The sequence below is a fragment of the Sturnira hondurensis genome, unplaced genomic scaffold (assembly GCF_014824575.4).
Source record: "Sturnira hondurensis isolate 20B ecotype Veracruz unplaced genomic scaffold, ASM1482457v3 Scaffold0007222, whole genome shotgun sequence".
In the NCBI taxonomy this organism is placed as follows: Eukaryota; Metazoa; Chordata; class Mammalia; order Chiroptera; family Phyllostomidae; genus Sturnira; species Sturnira hondurensis.
In genome coordinates, this window is record NW_028079853.1 from 1,503,874 (window position 1) to 1,525,733 (window position 21,860).

At 40.6% G+C, this 21,860-nt stretch overlaps 1 protein-coding gene across 4 annotated transcripts in view; it reads left to right on the plus strand.

Annotated features, from left to right (window-relative positions):
- The window catches only part of MIX23 (mitochondrial matrix import factor 23), a 35,415-nt gene that overhangs the window by 8,209 nt on the left and 5,346 nt on the right, over positions 1–21,860 (plus strand). For 2 of the 4 annotated variants that reach the window (XM_037051493.1, XM_037051495.1), the window contains exons 2-5: positions 6,840–6,965; positions 17,218–17,364; positions 18,808–18,891; positions 21,710–21,769. In XM_037051493.1, coding sequence (XP_036907388.1) covers positions 6,840–6,965; positions 17,218–17,364; positions 18,808–18,891; positions 21,710–21,769 — 417 coding nt within the window. Of the gene's footprint in view, positions 1–6,811; positions 6,966–17,217; positions 17,365–18,807; positions 18,892–21,709; positions 21,770–21,860 lie in introns of all 4 variants that reach the window. The other 2 variants (XM_037051494.1, XM_037051496.1) reach the window with 2 other exon arrangements.

The window sequence follows — 21,860 nt, forward strand, 5'->3', positions numbered from 1 at the left end:
TCCTGGATTTCCTGGAAGTCTATGTCCTTTGCCAGATTGGGGAAGTTCTCCTTTATTATTTGTTCAAATATGTTTTCCACTCGTGGCTGTTTCTTTTCCCCTTCTGGTACCCCTATAATTCGGATGTTGGAACCTTTAAAGATGTCCTGGAGGTTCCTAAGCCTCTCCTCATTTTTTTGAATTCTTGTTTCTTTATTCTTTTCTGGTTGGATGTTTCGTTCTTCTTTCTGGTCCACTCCATTGATTTGAGTCCCAGTTTCCTTTCCATCACTATGGGTTTCCTGTGCATTTCCCTTCATTTCAATTATTATAGCCACATATATGTTCCTCTAATTTGTGAGTATAATCAACCAGTTCTGTGAGCATCCTGATCACCAGTGTTTTGAACTGTGCATCTGAGAGGTTCGCTATTTCTTTGTCGCTTAGAGTTATTGGCTCTGGGGCTTTGAGTTCTTGAGCCATATTTTGGACTGTTCATGCCTGTTACGTAAGAGGAGCGGAGCCCTAGGTGTTCACCAGGGTGGGGCAACCCAGTTGTTGGATTGTGATGGTGTATGTGGGGGCGGGGTTAAAGGAAAGCAAAGGTGGTCCCCTCTGCCGCCTCCCGCTGCCAGGGCCGCCTCCCGCTGCCAGGGCCGCGTGTCCGTCCCACTGCTTGTGTATGTGTGACCACAGTCAGCTTGCCGGTTTTCGCCCTCACTGGATCCGCTGCTGGGGCCTACTCGGTCCGTCTTGCTGGTCACTGCTCTGCTGGTTTATCTGTGCGCGAATATGTGGCCGCGGCCACATATTAGCACCCTCACTGCACCCTCACTGGGTCCGCGCTGCCACCTGCTGCGACTCCGGCTGCCCGGGCGCCTGGGGTCGGGGATCTTTCCTGCCCGACCCTTCCCCGCTGCTGGCTCCACCCCTCTTACCGGTCCCAGTTGAATGGTTCGTTGTTGTTGGACTTCCGAATAGTTCAATTTTCTGTTCTCTGGCTGTGTCTTTGTTTACCAAAAATTTATTGTATTCAGACTTGGTTGTGAGAGAACGCACAGTGTCTCCACCTATGCCTCCATCTTGGTGGAAGTCCTGATAACCAGTGCTTTGAATTCAATATCTGATAGCTGACTTGCCTCTATTTCATCTAGCATTCTTTCTGAGGCTTTCTCCTTTTCTTTTGTTTGGGGTTTGTTTTTTTTTGTGTTTCCATTGTTTGTGAGACTCTTCTTGTTAGCTTCAGCTTCTTAAATTGATTTGTTCTGGCTTGGTAGGTTTATGGTGTGAACTTTTGTGGTATAATGCCTGTGAGATTCAGTGATGTAGTCTCCTTGATCTCCCCAGCTCACTGTTCTTGGGTTGTCCTTTAAGTTGGCTCTGAGTTTGTCTTTGGGTTTTGGTTGTTTGGGGGTCTTTCTTTTATGGGTTCTTCCCACCAGCTGGTTAACTGATGGTCACTCTGTCCACCACCTCTTGTAATTTGTTGTGCTGGTGAGGGCAGGTTTTGTTGAAGCTAGTTCTTCCATGTGTACAAGGTTTTGAGGATTCTCTTTTGCTCTTGTTCAGTTGTTTGTACTGGGTAGTTTCTCCACTATTTAGTTGTATTTCCAGATATGTCTTGGATTGAAGTTTGTGTGGTTTCCACTCCCTCATTTACCTTCTTCTGTTGTTATCTGTTGGTGGTTCCTTTGTTGTTGGTTTTCCTCTTCCAGTGGGTATCCTGGTGTTAACCACTTCTCACTACTCTTTTTTTGTGTGTGTGATCAGTTGGAGGGGGAGGCAAAATGGTTTATGACAGCAGGAGAGTATTCTGTGATATTTACAGTAGCAGCTGGTAGAGATCCTTTGGCTATGCATAGTGTTAACCGTGATCTTCAACCCACCTAGCCACTTTTTAGAAAGGATGGGCAGAAGGTAAGACTCTTGTTGGGGAGGGAAGGCTGTGGGTTGGATCTAGAAAGCAGTGAGGTTGTGGGAGGTCAGATACTGAGGTGAGGTGAGAGTAAAGGAAAGTAAATAGGTGTAGTGTGTGAGAGAATAGAGTTAACCACTACATTAACAGAGTTCAGGAAACTGTGAAATGGGCTAAGATCCAGGAGAGGTGTTGCAAAGTATTTACAATTGTATGGAACAGCTATTATTTACAATAATGTCAGAGCAACAATCATATGACGGAATCTGTGTGCTCTGGGTAACATGAATAGGGGGCGTAGAATGAGTATTGTGCTAAAGGAACACAGGTGATATGAAGGGTAGTAAATTATCAATACCCTGTGGAAGAGAGAACAGGGGAAACCTGTCAATTGATACAATATAACCAGTCAAGGCAAAGAAGAGTATACAGAAAGAGGAGGAATACAAAGATATTATTAAAATAAAAGATGTAAGAAAAATGAAAAAATAATAACACAAATATGCAGTAACTTGTAGTTTCCCTGCTATAGCAAAGTGAAATTTGTCTCTCTGACTCTACAGTTGAAATGCCCCCTCTTTGGGTCCAACTCTGGTCTTTTCGCAGTTCCAAGGTTTTTGTCTCATTTGTTGGGGGGGGGGGCAAGGGCAGGAGAAGGAAGGAAGAAGTGTTAAGTTGGGGAAGAAAGGAAGAAGGAATAAAACAAGAAGGAAATAGAGGAAAAAGGTATTGAGAGATAAAACAATAATAAAATTTAAAAAAAAATAAAAGATTACTCCCCAAAAACAAAACACCTCTTGTTTGTTTCAAGCTGGCTGAACCGGTTTTTCTGATCTGCAGCAGTCTGAGGGGCAATTGGTGTGGCCTTTCTCCCTGCCCGATGTGTGCTCAGCCAGTCTGGTGAGCAGTCTCCCAAGAGCTAGCCTGGAGCCTCTCCCCAGCACCCCACGCAGGGGATCTATGTCCTCTTCAGAGCACTCTTTCTGCGGGAGTCATTGCCGTGGGCTGGGGTGCAGGCGTGCACCCCAGAACAGGCTGCCTGGGTCCTGCAGGTTTGGGCATGAACCCTTCCCAGTGCTTGGGGGAATATGAGGCCTTCCGCCCAACCTCCGTATCTCTTCCAGGCTAGGTGGGGAGTAGGCCAAGTGGCTGTTGCAGGAGGATCCCCCAAACAGTTTACTTTTTGAGGGATTCCTTCCACTCAAGCCTGCCCAGCACAGCCCAATTCTGCAGGCAGACCAGTGACCATTGGGTTCAGAGCCTGACACTTGGACTCTCAATTCTCCCAAGCCGGCGACCACGGACTCCGCAGGTGATCACGGCCCTTGTGTTTGCTTTCCTGTCCTTATTCCCCTCTCTGCAACTTTGAGCAAACAGGTATCTCCTGGGGTTGCTCAAACCTTGCTTGGCTGGGGAGGGAGGGAGCTGATGACCCGGCTCTCTCCCAAGGACCCTGCGGCCAGCCCTCTGCTCCCAGAGTCCGTGGTAGACCTGTGCCTGGCACAGGCCAAGGCTGCCACCTGTCTCCATGCTGGTCCCTCGGGCCTTATTGTCCTGCAGCCATCTCCTTACCGTCTGGTCTTTCAGTGTCCACTACAGTTTCTGGTCTCTCATTTTCATATATGTTGGGGTACTGTTGGCTGTTTGCTCTGCTCCTCTGTAGATTGGCCAGGTTTTTCTCCCATGTGTAGGGGGAATTGGAATCTGCTCCATCCTACTCCCTCTCCTTTCCTTTTAGTTCTTTATGCCAACATTTGTTCTTGCCTCATAGTTTTTTACTTGTTTCCCCGGATGTTCTCATAGTTGGCTTCATATTTAGGTCTCAGCCCAAATGCTTCATCCTTGGAGAGGCCTTTGTTGAGGTAGGCCATTCACTTACCCAGTCACTTTACATCCAGTTACCTTAGTGTGTTTTCTGAAACCCCTTATCTGCACTTTCAGTTAATTACAGTCAATTATGGTCCAAAAATAGTAAACAGACAAGTCCAGAAAGAAATAGTTCATAAGTTTTAAATTGCACACCTTTCTGAGTAGCCTGCTGCATCCCACCTGAGATGTGAATCAGTGGGTCATCCCTTTGCTGCCTGCCTGTTAGTCACTTAGTAGCTGCTTTGGCCTTCAGGTCTATTGTCTTGTTAGTGCAGTGCTTGTATTCCTGAGAGCATGAGTAGCAGTGCTGGCAGTTCAGATATGTCAAAGAGAAGCTGTAAAGTACTTTCTTTAAGAGAAAAGGTATGTATGTATTAAGGAAAAACACAGAATGTATAGGATTCAGTACTATTCATGGTTTCGAGCATCTACTGTGGGGGTCTTGGAATGAATCCCCCATCGATAAGAGGGATTATCGATGGGGACTACTATACTGAAATTACCTTGCTTATTGGTGTACTTATTTATTGTCTGTCTCCTCTGAGAATTTTGTTCCATAAGAGCAAAGTCTTTTCTGTTTTATTAACCACGGTTGTCCTGGTATTTAGAATGGTGCGGCAGCCCTGTCCTGGCTGCTGTGGCTCAGTTGGTTGGAGCATCTTCCAGCAGATTGAAGGGTCACATGTTCAGTTCTACCTCAGTTGTGGGTTCGATCCCTGATTGGGGTGCATGCAAGAAGGCAACCGATAGATGTTTCTCTCTCACATCCATGTTTCTCTCTCTCTCTCTCTCTAAAAGCAATGAGAAAAATGCCCTCCAGTGAGGGTAAAAAATAAATAGATAGATAGAAAAGAAAGAGCTCTGGTCAGTGTGGCTCAGTTGGTTGCAGTGTTGTCCTGTAACCAAAACATTTTCAGGTTTGATTCCCTGTGAGGACACATGACACCTGTGTTGTAGGATCAGTCCTTGGTGGGCACATACAGGAGTCAACCAATCCATGTTTCTCTTGCATATTGATGTTTCTCTCTTCCTCTCTCTCTCTAAAAGCAATGAAAAAAATGTTCTCCAGTGAGGATAAAACAAATTAAAAAGAAAAATTGTCAAGGCCTCTCAATCCAGGAGAGCTTTATCTGAAACGTATAACTTAAACATTAGCCTAAGAAGATCAGTTCGGTTTTATTTTTTCTTAATAGTAAAATTGTAGGAGTAAAATTGTAAAGTTGTCAAGGTAGGTCCCTGTTTACTACTTAGCTATTTTTTGACAATCTGAATAGTGCTGACCATCATTTGTTTGGAGCTTGCCACTTACTGGCATGATATATTCTCCAGTGTACATAAAACATTATTTAAAGTTGCTTAGTGAATATGTTGAGATGAACTCCTCTAAGAATTCAAGTGTACAGAGAATGATGGTGCCATCGCTAAAAAGAGATACAAGAAGATCAAAAATAGAAAGGTATAAGATGCGGGGATAAGACAGTGAAGTTGGTTTTGAACCTGATATTTGCCCATGTTTTATTAATTGAAATTATGAGCCTTCTATAAGCTGTTTTATTTCCAGCTTAAAATCTAGAGAAAATCTTTAAATTACTAATGAAAGATTAAAGACTGATAGGAACACAACATGGACTGCAGACTTATTGGTCTGCGTGGCCTAAATGGTTAATATAATTGGAAACAACTTCAATGTTCACTAGTGGGGAAGTGGATAAGCTGTGGTTCTGCCACAGGATAGAATATTAAGGGAGCTATTAAAAGTGTCTTCAGTGTGTTTTTAATAAGCACAGAATGCTTATGGTATAATGTCATAAAGCTGGACTTCGAAATGTTACATAGGCCTTAATTTTATAAAAATATTTATAGAAATGTATAGAAAAACTAACGGGACAAAAATATTGGCAGTGGTTAACTGTGAATGATTTTTATTTTCTTTAGAATTTTCTAATTTTTCTAAAACAATTGTGTAATGCTTTAATGGTAGTAAAAGTTTTTATTTTAACAAATGGATGAAGAAAGAAAAAGGAGCTCGTTTCAGATACAAATTTAGGTCGACAAAGGAAAGAAATAGGATGTTATGCGGAGGGAAGTGGGATCAAGCAGGTTGCTTTTAATACACATTAATATTGAATGTGAACTTGGATATTTTTGGTAATAAGTCTGTTGCTAGTACTACTTGATGATTTTGCAGAGATCACATTTGTTTGTTTATGGGTGAGGGAACAACTGTAAGAAATAACTTTAAAAGAGAGAGAAAGGCATACTGTACCTCTTCTATTAGCCGAAGCCCAGCTTTTCTAGTGACAGAAGGTGGAGAGGACTGTGTGTGCTGGGTAGGCCTGTTCTCCAGAGTCGAAGTCTTCTTCCCTTTTATTACCATTTTTCTGTTGGTTAGTTTGAGAATTGGAGCCTTTGGGGGGAGAAGTGGAGCTATGGTTACTAAGGAAGGTGAAACTGATTCTTACTTGTTCTGTAAGCAAGAAAGCCGTGAAGAGGTTTGACTCTTTCTCTAGCAGCATATTTGGTTTTACTTATTTTTGTTACAAAAATTATACATAGCCATAGTAAAAAATGAAAAGTCTAAATGGATATATTTAGGTTAATTTAGCCTAAAAGGGTATAGATTAATTTCTGCAAGTTAACCAGTACTGATAGTTTCTTGTGTTATCTTTACAAATTGGTCGGGACGATGAGCCTTCTACACTGTTTTCTACCTAGCACCACACTTAGAATGATAGAGAGGAGATGGAGTCAGCAGTTATGCTGCAGTAATCGAGCTCATTAGAACTAGACGGTCTGTGCACTGGAAATGGGAAGAGCACACACTGCTTACTAAGTACTGTGGGTTTAAAAATGAATAAAACAGTCTTTACTCTTAAGATGATCCCATTATTAGGATTACTACTACATAGTTCTTACAATGAAGATTTTCCTGTTGTTGCATTGTATTTGGCATGGTTTCCCCACTCCTAATGTACAGGGTTATAATATATCCAAGAACTTAGTTTTTTTGTTTAAATGCTATTTTCTATCACTTCACTTTCCATTCAGGTTATTCTTTTGTTTTGAATATGTATAGGAATTACTCAAGGTGATGAGGACGATTGATGACAGAATAGTACATGAATTAAACACTACGGTTCCAACAGCTTCCTTTGCAGGGAAAATTGATGCCAGCCAAACCTGTAAACAACTTTATGACTCTGTAAGTATATCTTTTGGGTCTTTTTTTGGTGCTGCTTTTACGTTTTTCTTTGCAGGCAAAATAATAACTCATTTGATAAATGTATAATTAAACTGTGGATAAAAGAATGACACCTTCATGTTTTTTTCTTGCCCACGCCTGAGGGGTTTAGACCTGAAGTTTATCTGTGTTTTATTAGTCGAAATTATGAGCTTTCTACATGCTGTTTTATTTCTAGATTGAAATCTAGAAAAGATCTTTACATTAGTGATAGAAGATTAAAGGCTGATAGGAACAGAACCTGGACTTCAGGCTTAGTCTGAATGGCCTAAATAGCGATTATAATTGGAAACAACCTAAATGTTTGTTAGTGGGGAAGTGGTCAGATAACTAAAAGTTTTGATCTAATTTCTACAGACTGATACAGACTGAAGAAATGTGTGGCAGTATGCACAAGTCTGTGAAGGAATGGTTCTAAGGAATGGGAGTAGTAGTTTTTGGCCCCCTGTTGGGAAGCCTTTAACTTATGCACAAAGGAATGAAGGAGAAGGTGCAAACAGTCAAGCAAAACAATGGGTCTACAACATGGGTTTGGAATGAAACAATTCTAAGAAGCCGGAGAGCTGGTGTAAGAAAACCCTTCATGCCTTCCGTCGTCTTTTTTCCCACACTCATCAGAAAGGGGAATAGAAGCATTTGGCAGTTGAGAGAGGAGAGTCAGATAAATTGTCTCTTACTGAGACTTTGTTTTCCCAAGTATGTGTATTTTCATTGACTCTTAAAGATTCCCTTCATTCCTCTTTTTAATTTCTAAAATCAGAAGGAAATAATGACATAACTAAGTATTTTTTATAGTTCCTTACATCTTTTCTTTAACTTGGAAGCTAAAGTTAAATGCTATTTGCTTTTTAGGCTCTACTGCAAGATTACTATTTAGATTCAGTGCCTTATAAAGAAGGTGTTACTTAAAACTTGTAGACTGTTTCTCAATTATGAAAAAAATTAACTTTGGATGAGCTTATTGATGTCAGTTAAATTCATACTATTAACTGCTGCTATTTTTTGTTTTTCTTTCATATGAAAGTATGTTATTTTACTGAGTGGTTGGTAATTTTAGTGTCTTGAGAAGATCACAGGCTTGTGGCCTTTAATGAGTAGAATCCAGTATTGGAAGTAGGGAGCACGTGGCCTAGTCCTGATTTATTATGAGGTTGTTTCACTGTTCACTTGTTTCTTTTGGTAGTTCTGTCTGAGGAACTGGAAATTTATGATCACTTTAACATAAATCACTTTCTGAGGAACTGGAAATTTATGATCACTTTATGCCCCCTCTCAACACATATAAGCTTTATAATTTATTCAGTTGTTTTCAATCTTTTTATTAACTTAGAGGTTTATATTATAGTGATTTAACCACACGGATTCCAGATCTAGATTATGTCTCACCCCTGCTGCTCCTAGGTAGATTACCTTGAACATGTTATATAACCTCTTTGCCTCAGCCTCCTTTTTATAAAAGAGCATCATCATAACACCTCATTCATAGGGTTGTTCAGAACATTAAATGAGTTAATATAAAGTACGTACTGTACTAAATGCTTTATATAGGAATTCTTGATGCTTCTACTTAGTTATTGCTATATTCTATCCTTATCTGAACCAGGATAAACTTGCATACTAAATTTGAAACCTTCTGTTTTGGATATTATTATGTGCAAGGGGGGACATCCCAAACATCAGAATTTATTTATGAAAAATTGTATATTTATTCTTACATGTTCAAACTTCAGTCACCTTCAAAGTACTCTCCAATTGATGCAATACACCCATCTGCATGTTTTTTCCACTGCACCAAGCATTTTTTTAACTTAATTTGATGAACTTGATTTTGATGGCTTTTAATGCTTCTGCTGTTTTTTGTTTTACCTCCTCCATGTTGGCAAAACATTTCCCTTTGAGGACTTTTCCCTGGACTTTTCCGGGGAAAACAAAAAAGTAGCGTCGGGCTAGACTGGTTAAATAAGAAGGGTGGGGTAGGAGGGTCTTGCTGTTTTTGGTCAAAAACTGCTGAATACTCGGTGAGGTGGGCGGGTGCGCTTGTAAATCACCTATCATGAAATGGGCAGTCACATTGAAAGTCTTTAAAGAAACCTTTCAAAAAAAATCACTGAAGCCAGGGAAGCCTCTCACAACAACACCAGCTGGTACACTGATACAGATGGGTTCCTAGAACACTCACATAGTGAGGGAAGCCTATACTACAAGATAATTCATTTTTGTGTGTGTGTCAGGGGTCCCCCCTTGTATATGTTTGTCTTTCTCTGCTGGTATCCTAGAGGGATCCGACAACATGAATCATACAAAGGATTGTTTATCAAATAGTTTCGTGCCAGGGATCAGGCCTGCAGCACAGTGCCTGTGCTAATAAAGTACCACTGAGTTCTGTCAAATGGGTCTCAGTTAAAAAGTGGAACTCTGAAGTTCTAAGCTGCTTATAGTCACCTTGACTTACGTTAGTCTCTGACCCTTTCTTCTGCAGCCAGTGAAGGAGTATTTATACTCTAATGGTAATGTTTCTTCATAGGAGATGAACAGCAAGGCTCTTATGAAGCACTCGTTTTAGTAATTCCAAGTCTTAGAAGTATACTCTTGGTAAAAGTAAAATAATTTTAATGAGATCTCTATATTAGAGCATATTCCTTTCAATCTTTGAAATTTTTATAGCTGTATTTGTTTTCAAGGTAAACATAAAAATCAATCCTGAGCGAAAAAAAGTCGGTGAATTTGGAATAGTGCTTTACAAATGCAAAACTATTTTGGTGTCATAGTGATGGATTTATTCTTAAATGTATCTCCTTAATACAATGAACTTTTGAAATATATACTTAAATGGTATGCTTCCTCCTTGCATCATTTTGTCAGAAGTTCTAAAAGATTTAAAACACACAAAAATGCTATGACAAAAACTAACTTTTGTTCAATTTTAATGATAGTTAAACTAAGGGTCATTGTCAGGCTTAAAAAAATAAACTTATGTTTGGTAAATTAGAATTTAATGTAGAATTTGTTTAGAATCAACCCTTGTTTTCGAAAGAAAAATACCAGAAAAACTATAATTAAGAAAACTGTTGGCATTATATTTTCCTTAAAGATGAAAATGTTGTTTTAAAATAATGATTAAAAGACATGAAATTTTAGACCGAAAGAAGTTTTCAAAGTTTGGATAAAATAAAACTGGAAAGTCCTAGATAAACCCCCTTTAGACTAGTTTGGAATCATTCTCCTACCTCACCCCCATGTTTTCATTTCAGAATTGCTTACCCCAAATCAGAGGAGGTGCAGTTATGGTACGCCTGTTGCTCAGTGTTTTTCTCCTGTAACCAGAGGCCTTCCTTGCCTTTTATCGAGTTTCTTAATAAGTGTTACCTTGTTTCCTTTAATAAGCACTTCACATGTATATATATATGAAACAGTTCTCACATGACCAGATCCTCCAGCATCTGAATTACTAATGAGCTAAACCTGGTTTATTGCTTTATTTTTCTCTGGTAGGCTCCGTCACATAATCTGTTACTAGCTATTATCAAGCCTTCTCATTCCTTTGACATAGATGTACAAAAAGTCCATGCATGTTTCTCTTTTACGTGGCTCTTAATTCTGAATTTTACTGCAGGATGGTCATGAAAACCAGATTAAAATAATTGATAATACAGAGTGAAAGACGTTTTGCCCAGTAGTTTCTCTTCACATCGCATGGGTCCCCAGGGGGTTAATCTGAAGGAGAAATGAGCAGGTGAGGGTATGAGGGTGGGCTGCAGCTGGAAGTGTATCCACAGGAAGGAGGCAAGTTAACAGGGGAGTAGTGGAGGAGAGCCTAACCAAAGAAGGAAACTTCGTGGTAAGAGAGAATGAGAGACTTCCGCCAAGATGGAGGCATAGGTGGAAACACTGTGCCTTCTCCCACAACCAAGTTTGAATACAACAAAGGTTTTGAAAATAGGACACACCCAAAGACCAGAAAACAGAATTATACGGAAGTCCGACAACTACGAACCGTTCAATGGGGACGGTAAGAGAGGCGGAGCCAGCAGCGGAGCAGGGTCGGGCAGGACAGATCCCCCGACCTGGGCGTGCAGGCAGCCCGGAACCAGTCGGGGTACGGGGCAGACTGACCGTGGGCGCACATTTGTGCACAGTGAGATGGACCACGCAGGCCCCAGGGGGCGAACCCACTGGTGGAGGGCTGACAGCGGTGGCACACTCGCGTGCAGTGGAACGAAACGCATGGGCCTGGTGACGGTGGTGGCTGCGGTGCCCGTGGGGGCCACGGCGGCAGGTGGCAGAGGGAAGCCATTGCCCCTCTTTGACCCCGCCCCCACATACAACGTCACAACCCAGCGACTTAGTTGCCCTGCTCTAGTGAACACTTTAGGGCTCCGATCCTGCTACAGAACAGGCACAAACAGCCCAAAAGATGGCGCAAGAGCTCAAAGTCCCAGAGCCAGTAACTCTAAGTGACCGACAAATTGCCAGCCTCTCAGAAGCACAATTCAAGACACTGGTGATCAGGATGCTCACAGAATTGGTAGATTATAGTCACAAATTAGAGGAACATATGAAGGCTAAACTAATTGAAATGAAGGGAGATGTCCAGGAAACCAATAGCGATGGAAAGGAAACTGGGACTCAAATCAATGGAATGGACCAGAAGGAAGAACAAAACATCCGACCAGAAAGGAATGAAGAAATGAGAATTCAAAAAAATGAGGAGAGGCTTAGGAACCTCCAGGACATCTTTAAACGTTCCAACATCCGGATTATAGGGGTACCAGAAGGGGGAAAGAAACAGCCACGAGTGGAAAACTTATTTGAACAAATAATAAAGGAGAACTTCCCCAGTCTGGCAAAGGAAATAGACTTCCAGGAAATCCAGGAAGCTCAGAGAGTGCCAAAGAAGTTGGACCCAAGAAGGAACACACCAAGGCACATCATAATTACATTAGCCAAGACTAAAATGAAGGAGAGAATCCTAGAAGCAGCAAGGGATAAGGGGACAGTCACCTACAAAGGAGTACCCATCAGACTGTCAGCGGATTTCTCAAAAGAGACCTTACAGGCAAGAAGGGGCTGGAAAGAAGTATTCCAAGTCATGAAATCCAAAGACCTACAGCCAAGATTGCTTTATCCAGCAAAACTTTCATTTAGAATGGAAGGACAGATAAAGTGCTTCTCCGATAAGGTCAAGTTCAAGGAGTTCATCATCACCAAGCCCTTATTATATGAAATGCTAAAGGGACTTATATAAGAAAAAGATGGTGAAAAATATTAACAATGAAAGGACAGCAAACACACAGTTATTAACAGCCACACCTAAAACAAAAGCAAACCAAGAGGACAGCTAGATCAGGAGTGAAACCATAGAAATGAAGAACACATGGAGGGTTAGAAACAGGGGGGGTGGGAGGAGGAGAAGGGGGAAGAAGGCACAGAAAATAGCGTGGATGGTAGGCAGAAAATGGATAGGGGGGAGGGCGAGAATATTGGGGGAAATATAGAATCTAAAGAACTTGAGACACGTGGTTATAAACTAAGGTGGGGGGAGAATGGTGGGGGAGGGAGTGTGCGGGTGGAGGGGAATGAAGGGGGGGAATAAAACAACTGTAATGGTATAATCAATAAAATATATTTTTTTTAAAAGAGAATGAAAGGAAAATGTACAAAATTCGAATATGATTTTAAAATGAAGATAGAAAAATGTCAACTGTAATTGAAAAATATAATTTTAAAATATTAAAATAACCCTGGCTGGTGTGGCTCAGTGGATTGAGCGTGGGCCTGCGAACCACATGATCGCAGTTCGATTCCCAGTCAGGGCACATGCCTGGGTTGCGGGCCAGTTCCCGGCTGGGGACTCATGAGAGGCAACCATACATTGACATTTCTCTCCTTCTCTCCTTCCCTTCCTCTCTAAAGATAAATAAATAAAATCTTTTAAAAAATAAATAAACATTAAAAACTACTTTAAAAAATAATAAACCAAAATGCAGATAGAAAAATGAAATTGTTTTATTACATGCTGCTAGTTGGTTCTAGTATTATTTCACCAGTTGCTGAGGGGCTAGACAAATAGACAAAGTATCAAAGTGATTAAATAGCAGCTGATGTCTTAGCAGTGGATCGAGTTGTGTTGCCCCTAAATATTAGAGGTAGAAAAGGTATTAGGGACTATTTTGTCATAATCCATAATTTTACAAAAGGGGAAACTAAAGCCTGGAAATGCTAATTATTTCGCCAGTCTTACACAGCAACAGGGAGAGCTTCCTAACTCTGAGGATGGTTCTTTTCTTCTTATTGTCTCTCTTTTTTTTTAAGGCAAAATGCAAGATTTATTTAATTAGTGAGCAGTTAAATAAACAGTGTTGACTTCTTCTTTGTGATAATGTTATCTTAAACCCTGGCCTAAAAGATTAATCTTGAACTTCAACAACCCAAAACTTTCTAATCAGGCGGTGAATAACAAACTCTTAGTTCATTGCCACAGTGATCTTACAGGGTTTTTGGGAGTTCATACATGTGAAGCAAAAGAAGTTAATACACGTGAAGCACCTGGTCAGTGCACAATAAATACCTGTTTTCTCCCCAATCCTATTATCCTTCCCTTTCAATTAACCCACAAAACACGGTATGAGCCGCAGGAGTTAAGCAAGGTCATAAATAGAGCCTAGGGTTAGAGTCTGCAGGTTTAGGCTTCATATATAAATATATATAAATATATATATATAATATATATATAATATATATATAAATAAATTGTCCCACTTACCCCCCTTCACTCCCCTCTACCCTGCACATCCCCTCCTACCCACATTCCTCCCCTTCAGTTCATGTCCATGGGTACAACCCATGGACTTGAACCCATGTACACATACAAGTTCTTTGGCTTCTGCATTTCCTATACTATTATTCTTACCCTTGCCCTGTCTATTTCGTACCTATTCTATTTTATGCTACTTATTCTCTGTACTTTTTCCTCCTTTCCTTCTCCCACTCCCCTGTTGATAACCCTCCATGTGATCTCCATTTCTGTGAATCTGTTCTTGTTCTAGTTGTTTGCTCAGTTTTGTTTTTGTTTTAGGTGTGGTTGTTAATAACTGTGAGTTTGTTGTCATTTTACCATTCATAGTTTTGATCATCTTTTTTTTTAGATAAGTCCTTTTAACATTTTGTATCATAAAGGCTTGGTGATGATGAACTCCTTTAACTTAACTTATCTGGGAAGCACTTTATCTGCCCTTCCATTCTAAATGATAGCTTCTTTGCTGGATAAAGTCATCCTGAATATAGGTCCTTGTCTTTCATGACTTGGAATACTTCTTTCCAGCCGTCTTGCTGGAAAGGTCTTTGCAAGACCTGTAAGGTCTCTTGAGAAATCAGCTGACAGTCTGATGAGAAGTCCTTTGTAGGTGATTGCCTCCTTTTCTCTTGCTGATTCTAGGATTCTCTCCTTAATTTTCACTAATGTAATTATGATGTGCCTTGGTGTGTTCCTCCTTGGGTCCAGCTTCTTTGGGACTCTGTGAGCTTCCTGGACTTCCCAGAAGTCTATTTCCTTTGCCAGACTGGGGAAGTTCTCCTTTATTATTTGTTCAAATAAGTTTTCCTCTTGTTGCTATTCCTCTTCTCCTTCTGGTACCCCTAATAATTCAGATGTTGGAACGTTTAAAGATGTCCTGGAGGTTCCTAAGCCTCTCCTCATTTTTTTGAATTCTTGTTTCTTCATTCTTTACTGTTTGGTCATTTATTTCTTTTTTCTGGTCCACTCCATTGATTTGAGTCCCAGTTTCCTTCCCGTCCCTATTGGTTCCCTGTACATTTCCCTTCATTTCACTTGGTGTGGCCTTCATTTTTTCATCTAATTTGTTACACAAATTCAACCAGTTCTGTGAGCATCCTGATTACCAGTATTTTGAACTGTGCATGTGGCTGTCTATTCATCGCTTAGTTGTTTTTACTGTGGAGCTTTGATCTGTTGATCTGTTCTTTCATTTGGGCCTTTTTTTTTGTCTTGATGTGCCTGTTACGTAGTGAGAGGTGGGGCCTTCAGTGTTCACCAGGAGGGGGTACCCACATCACTGGGTTGTGATGCTGTATGTGGGGGAGGGGTCCAAGAGGGAACAGTGGTGCTTGCTCTGCTCTCTGCGATTTCAGTCACTTCCCCTGCTTTCCACAAGCAAATTGGGTCCTTCTGGTGCTGATTCCCTGGGTGGGTGGGTTTGTGTGCATTCTAGGACCTTGTGGGTCTCTCCAACACCTCTCCTGTGAGGCTGAGAGTTTCTCTCAGGCACCTCAATCCCTATAGGGATTGCCCTATAGGCACCTCAATCCCTATAGGGATTGAGGCTTTATTTTTCTGCATTGGGACCCTGGGTTGTGTGGTCTCACTCCCCAGTTTTGCCTGGTTCATCTGTGCTCGGATGTGGGACCGCTCGGTCTTCCAGCCACCCTGTGCACCACATCCCACTCCACAGTCCACCACCTCCCTGGGACAGCCAGCCCCCGCCTTGTGCACCCTGGTCTGCCAGCTGCCACTTTGCTTCAAGTCCTCTCTGCCCTGGCTGCCTGACTCTGCCCCTCCTACTGGTCCTGACGAATGTTTCTTCTTTAACTCCTTGGTTATCGGACTTCTATACTGTTTGACTTTCTGTTGCTTCTGGTTGTTTTTTGTTTTTAAATTGTTGTCCTTTTGGTTGTGCAAGGAGGCACAGTGTGTCTACCTATGCCTCCATCTTGACCAGAAGTTCTTTACTTCACTTCTCTTTTTATTCTCTTTTGGGAAGAGTAGTTCCCTATCCTCAGTAGTTCCTTTGATATCCTGTAATTATACCTGAAGGAGTAAACAAGTAAAGAAGTAGCGTGTTAGGCAATAAACTATGGGCCTTGAAACTGTCCTTGGGAATCATATGTTACAATGAAAAGTATTAGAGAAATATTAGAGCATATTAGAGAAATGTACTATAGGTGTGATTGATATCTTTTAGGCAGTTTACTTTTACTTTCCTTCTCTTTCCGTGGGTATGATTTATAGTTAATGCACTTTTAGTACTGCACTCTAGAAACGCAAAGACTTACTGTTTCCTGGTGAACATTAGACATCACTCTCAACCGTAGGGTCCTAATGTGATCAGTTAAGAGCTGTACTTCTAGTAGCGTATGAAGAATGCTTATAGAATGGGTAAGTTAGCCCTGTATTTTATTTATCTAGGCACACACACAACATGCACACATGGACATATGTGTATATAAAATGGTTAGGTTATCTGGCTATAACTACTGCATTAGATTATTCTCTCTTCAGAGGGAAGAAAAAATATAATTACATGGAACAAGTTAATGCATTTTAGTTGGAGGTGAACCGCTGTTATTTGTGTACCATTATAATGGTGATTACATGTCATTTTCATGTTTGCTTTTCTGTCCCCCAAATTTGGGGGGTATCATCATAATTTGGCTATGATCACAGGGGTGTTTGATACTTGACTATTGTACTACTAGAATCAAGGCAGAAAATGGACTTGAATTGTATTGGATTTGCTACATTGACATGAAGGTTTCCAAAGAGTTGCTCTGTTAGATGTCCTTTCAATCAGCACACACAATTGATGGAATCAATACTATGTATTTTATATATAATGTGGCTTTATTAATACTTAACTTTAAAATCTTAAAACGAGCTCTGCCTTTTATAGGTAAATGTAACTTTGTTTTTCTTGTATAACTAAGAGTTTCTCTACGTCACTTACTTTATAATTTCTTGTACTTCGTGACAACATGAGGCCATAGAAAGCATGAGAGAACCAAAGAAGAGAGGAAGAATATCAACCAATAGAAAGTGGCCAAGATGTGTGAGAGTGGGGTGTAGGGTTGGGGAACACATGGATGAAATAATGAGGAGAGAAGGGGGTGGCAGGGAAAAAGAGAATGAGATGATAGGCCCAGTGTGAGCATCCCTTATGCGGGAGCAGGGATTCAGGAAAAGGGGCAGGCAGCCCTGGGAGCTCACCGAGGACGGAGAGGACCCTGGCCACTGGCAGAGCTGCTGCCTTTCCTCCTGTTTTAGGTGGGTTAGCTGACGAGCACAACCTTCTCTCCTATAGGTTTAATTTTTTTAAACTTGTTTTGGAAAGCATACATTTCTATACTGTATAAGGGTTAAAAAAACTGAAATGTAATAAATTGGTATGATTCTTCTCTTTTCATTCCTTTGTTCTTTTAGTTGATGGAGGCTCATGCCAGTAGGGACAGATTCATAAAAAATTGTATAGCTCAGACTTCATCAGTAGTAAAACATCTACGAGAAGAGAGAGAAAAGAATTTGGATGATTTAACGTTATTAAAGCAACTTAGAAAAGAACAGACAAAGGTAAGTAAATTGAATAAGGCTTACATTTCTGAGGCAGAGTTTTTCCAAACTTACCCTTCAAAATAAAAGCAGTTTTTATTATGAAAGATTTAGAGTAAGATATCATTACTTAAAAAAAAATGAACAGGAGACTAAAACTTTCTCTTTTTTTTTAAACTTTATTTTTAATGGACTTTATTTTATTACATTTGGAAGTATCTAATGGTAAATTGGTAAGTTAATGTGACTTTCATAAACATAAGCAGTGTAATCATACTTTATTTTCATTCTTTTATATATTCTGCTGTTAAAGGTGAAAGGATTAATTCAGGCCAATACCACATCAGAAAATCTAGGGAAATCACATCTGTATCTATGTCTTGAGGCTGACCTGAGAAGAAACATCTCTTAAATGTATTTACATTTTGAAAATATGTACCTCTGGTTTTATCTGCTGAGATGTAATACACATAATTAACTTCAGGACATTATGCTCTTCATCCATAAAAATACAGTACAATTATTAATATACCCAGATGCACTAGAGCCTGACTATAGTTTCTCTCTCTACTGGGGAGAAGTTGCTATGGGTCTTTGGCTCTGTTGGACATGACTGTTTCCATTTCGTCTCCCATTCCTACAGCTTTCACTTTAAATTAAACAGCAAGTGCCCACGGAGTGCTGTGTCAGAGGAAGCCGTATCTGTCAGTCAGCTGTAATGTAGGTAGGGTGTGGACCTCCGAGTGCAGTTAGTGAAGCAGAACACTATTGTATGGCCTTTGATTATGACATGTCAGGGAAACTGAAAATGTATATGTACCATATTTTATGTGGAATGCATTGTTGTCTCTTGAGGTTTGCTTGAGGGGTAACTTTATTTTGATATAATTTCAAACTTACAGAAAAGTTGTAAGAATAGCACTAGGAACTCCCATGTACTCTTCACTTATATTCACCTATTTGTTTACATTTTGCCTCACCTGCTTCACAGTTTATTCTCTTTAGCCTGCCTTTTTCCTCTATCCTTGCCTCACTCTTTCCCAGTCTTCCTTTTCTTTCCACCACGTACGTACGTACATACACACTTTTTTTCCTGAGCCATTTTTAGAGTGTCCTGGGCATATTGTACTCCTTTAGCCCTGCTTATGTCGGTTATTTCCTAAACGCGAGCTATTTTTTTTATGATCACTGTGCAGTTATCAAAGTCATGTCTGTATTTTAAGATGCCACAGTAGGTGATTTACTGATCCTTGCGTGTCCGGTAAGTGAAAATCCACTGTGGGATGGAATCCTGTTTTTCATACTGAACAGTTAGAAAGTTTACCCTTTGTTTGGTAGATGTAGCCAAGCACCGACTGAACAGGGACTTTGTCATCTCTTTCAAGCCTTTGTTCTTTTAGCTGCAGATAACAAGTGCACCCTTTCCCAGCCATCCCACTGATGCAGCATGTCTCATTGGTACAGGAGTCCTCCACTGCTTCCGCAGCTCTCTTCGGTCATGGCACTGCTTCAGCCCTTATTTCGTGCCTGCTTATTCATCAGGCAGTGGTGGGTTCCTCAGACAGTGAGGAACCATAGGAACCAACTATAATGGTCATCTTACTTTACCGTTAATATTTATGAAGGCCTAGAGGTCATTTGTATAACCCTGGTTAAAATCTAGTTATTTTTAGATTTTGTATTTTAACAGACTCTTGAAGATATTATTGACAAAGCTACAGAGCAGTGTTGTTAAATCAGAAACTAAAAAGTCACTATTTGCAAATTAGGCCAAACAAAGAAAAAATGACTCTTGTTAGTGAAGAGACCAGTGTGTGTTTTTGGACTGTCACACACTTTGCTCCACCCCCAGTTCTGCCCTGTGCTTTTAGGGCCCAGAGAGAATCACCAGGAAGACCAGTTAGTGAGTTAGGAAAGAAAAATAGCTTTCCTGCCTGGTATCCTGTGGGAGGACTATAGGGTAGCCATGGATAGCGCTGCAGCAAGTATGGAAAGTTGAATTTTTAATTTTTATTCTTTAAGTTTGCTATGGAGATGATGGCATTAGAAAGAGCTCCTAAGAGATGTTCCAGCTCTTCATTTTCTGTATGAGGAAACTGAGACTCAGAGATGCCGAGTGACACCTTCAGAATCACAGGCTAGTAGGTGGTCAAACTAGGACTTTGACCCATCTCCTCTGACTCTGGGTCAGTCAGGGTTTTTACATGAAGTTGTGACTGGTAGTCACATTTTGATTACTTTAGTGGACATATTTTATTTATATATAGAGGTGCCAGTCTAAAAGTCCCCAGTTCTTTACCTGAATTTTTAACTCAGAAAAAGTACATTTCTTGCTGGAACTGTATAACTGCTGTCACCTATTAGTGGCCTTTGAGAGGAAATTTAGCTGTTTTAGACCCAGAGCCTTTTCAAAAAGAACTAGCTCAAAGGAAGCATTATGTTGGTGCAATTGAAGTTTTATCAGGACTTGGCTGTAATATGTGCAGTGTTCAAGAACAGGAAAAAAACATGGGTTATAAAGGCAGACAGCTCTAAGGAAATAAATCCCATCTGTCACTTGGTGGCTTTGTAACCTTGTAAACTGCTCTGGCTTCTGATTTTCAATTTGTAAAATATAGTTGATACTTAATAACTTTTTTTTGGTGTTTTTTGGTTTTGGTTTTGGTTTTTTGTTTTATGAGGATTAAATAAGCTAGCCTGTTGGCCGATACAAAGTAGCAGCTCCTTTCCTGTCCTTTTGGGGGCTCTGAGACTCCATATTTGTTACGTTAATCCTCTTCACCAGCCATCCCCTACCTTTTCGGCACCAAAGATGGGTTCTCCCAACCAATGGTTTCCACCTTTCATTTAACTGCTACTTAAGGGGGCTGGGGACACATTATCTTCTGTGGCAGTACATTCTCTTTTTGTAATTGTTCAAAGGTTTTCTTGTGTATTGTGAAAATCTGCATCCCTTTAATGGGTAATTACTGCTCCTTATTGATGTTCCCTCTGAAGCTGTATAGGATAGGTCTAAATCCATTGCTGCATGAAATCCCTTTAAATATTTCAGATCAGTTGTGAAGACTTGTCTTAGTGGCACGTTGTTTGAAGTTTTTACTTCTTTGGCAGACAGTCCAGGCTCTGATGGCAGTGACACTTGAATGATTTCTGGTCTGTACAGCTAATTAAAATCTGAAACTGCAGTTGTGTTGGTACGTGCAGGTGTGGTGCAGGTGTGCTTCTTCAGGCTTGCTGCTCCTTGACAGCACAGCTCCAGCCATCAGAAATGCAGCCCTGACCCCTGTTCCAGTTTAAGTCCTGTGTCCTGGCCCATACTCTGACACCAGTTCTGAGCCATTGGATCAGTACCAAGTTCCAGTCTTATTAGTGTTACATGCACAATCCTCAAACCTCCTGCCTGGGCTATAATCCTGGCAGGATTCTTTCGTGGGTTGGATTCCTAGTCTGGGGCATGTTGGTAGGTTCTTTGGCCTGGTTTGCTGCCTCACAGTTGCTCAGATCTTATCTGGCCTTGTGGCATTTTGTCCCCAAATATCCTGGCCTGGGTCTTGACTTTGGCCTGAGCAAATCATCCTGGTATTTAACCTCTTAGCTGCTTTTTTCCTCCAAATTTTCCTGAATACTTTCAAACCTTTTTCCTAGAATTGCTGGCTTCTTCCTTTCAGTTTTCTCTAACCAGAAAGTGACTAGGAGAATGATGAGCCCTGCCTTCTGAGCCTGGCAGTGGAATTGGCTACTTTTATGATTAGGTTGGAAGTTACAAAGAAAATGAGAAGGACTTTATCATATTTTGCCTGAGACCTCTGGAGCTGTGTGATCAAGGTCTGAAGAACTCATACCTTGATATAAGATCACTGGGCCTTATATATTCCTCTCCCTTTCTCTCTGCCCCCTCCACCCCGATTCTTTTTTTATAATCCAAATCAGGTTGCCATTTCCTTGTCCCTTGTTCCTCTGTGCTGTCTTTGCAAATCCATGTTACAGGATCAATAACTATAACTGGCATTATTCAGTTAAAGGACATGTGAATTTATGAATCTTTTTAAATCTTACTAAATTGTCCTTTATAGAGGTTATGCCCATTTATGTTTACAGGCCATTTTTATTTCTTCTGGGAACTACTGGGGATTTGAAATTTTTTTAAAGCTCTCAGAGTGATTATACTATGCAGAAAAGCTTGAGAATCATGGGAAACATAAGATTTAACAATTGACTACTTACGGGGAGAATGTCATAGCCTAGGTAATACTGTTAACAAAGATTGCAAAAGCAGTGGCTGGTTTTGTTGGGAAAATATTACGGAGTTTGGTTTTAGTTTTTTAGTTTCAGTTTTCGTAACAAATTTGTTTTTCTTTTATTACAGTTGAAATGGATGCAGTCAGAACTGAATGTTGAAGAAGTGGTAAACGACAGAAGCTGGAAGGTATAAAATGTTAGCGCTCAGAGAGAAGTAGGAGAAAAACTTCACTAGCAAAGGGAGATCAAGAAAGGAGGAGTAAGGAGAGCTCCAGAGT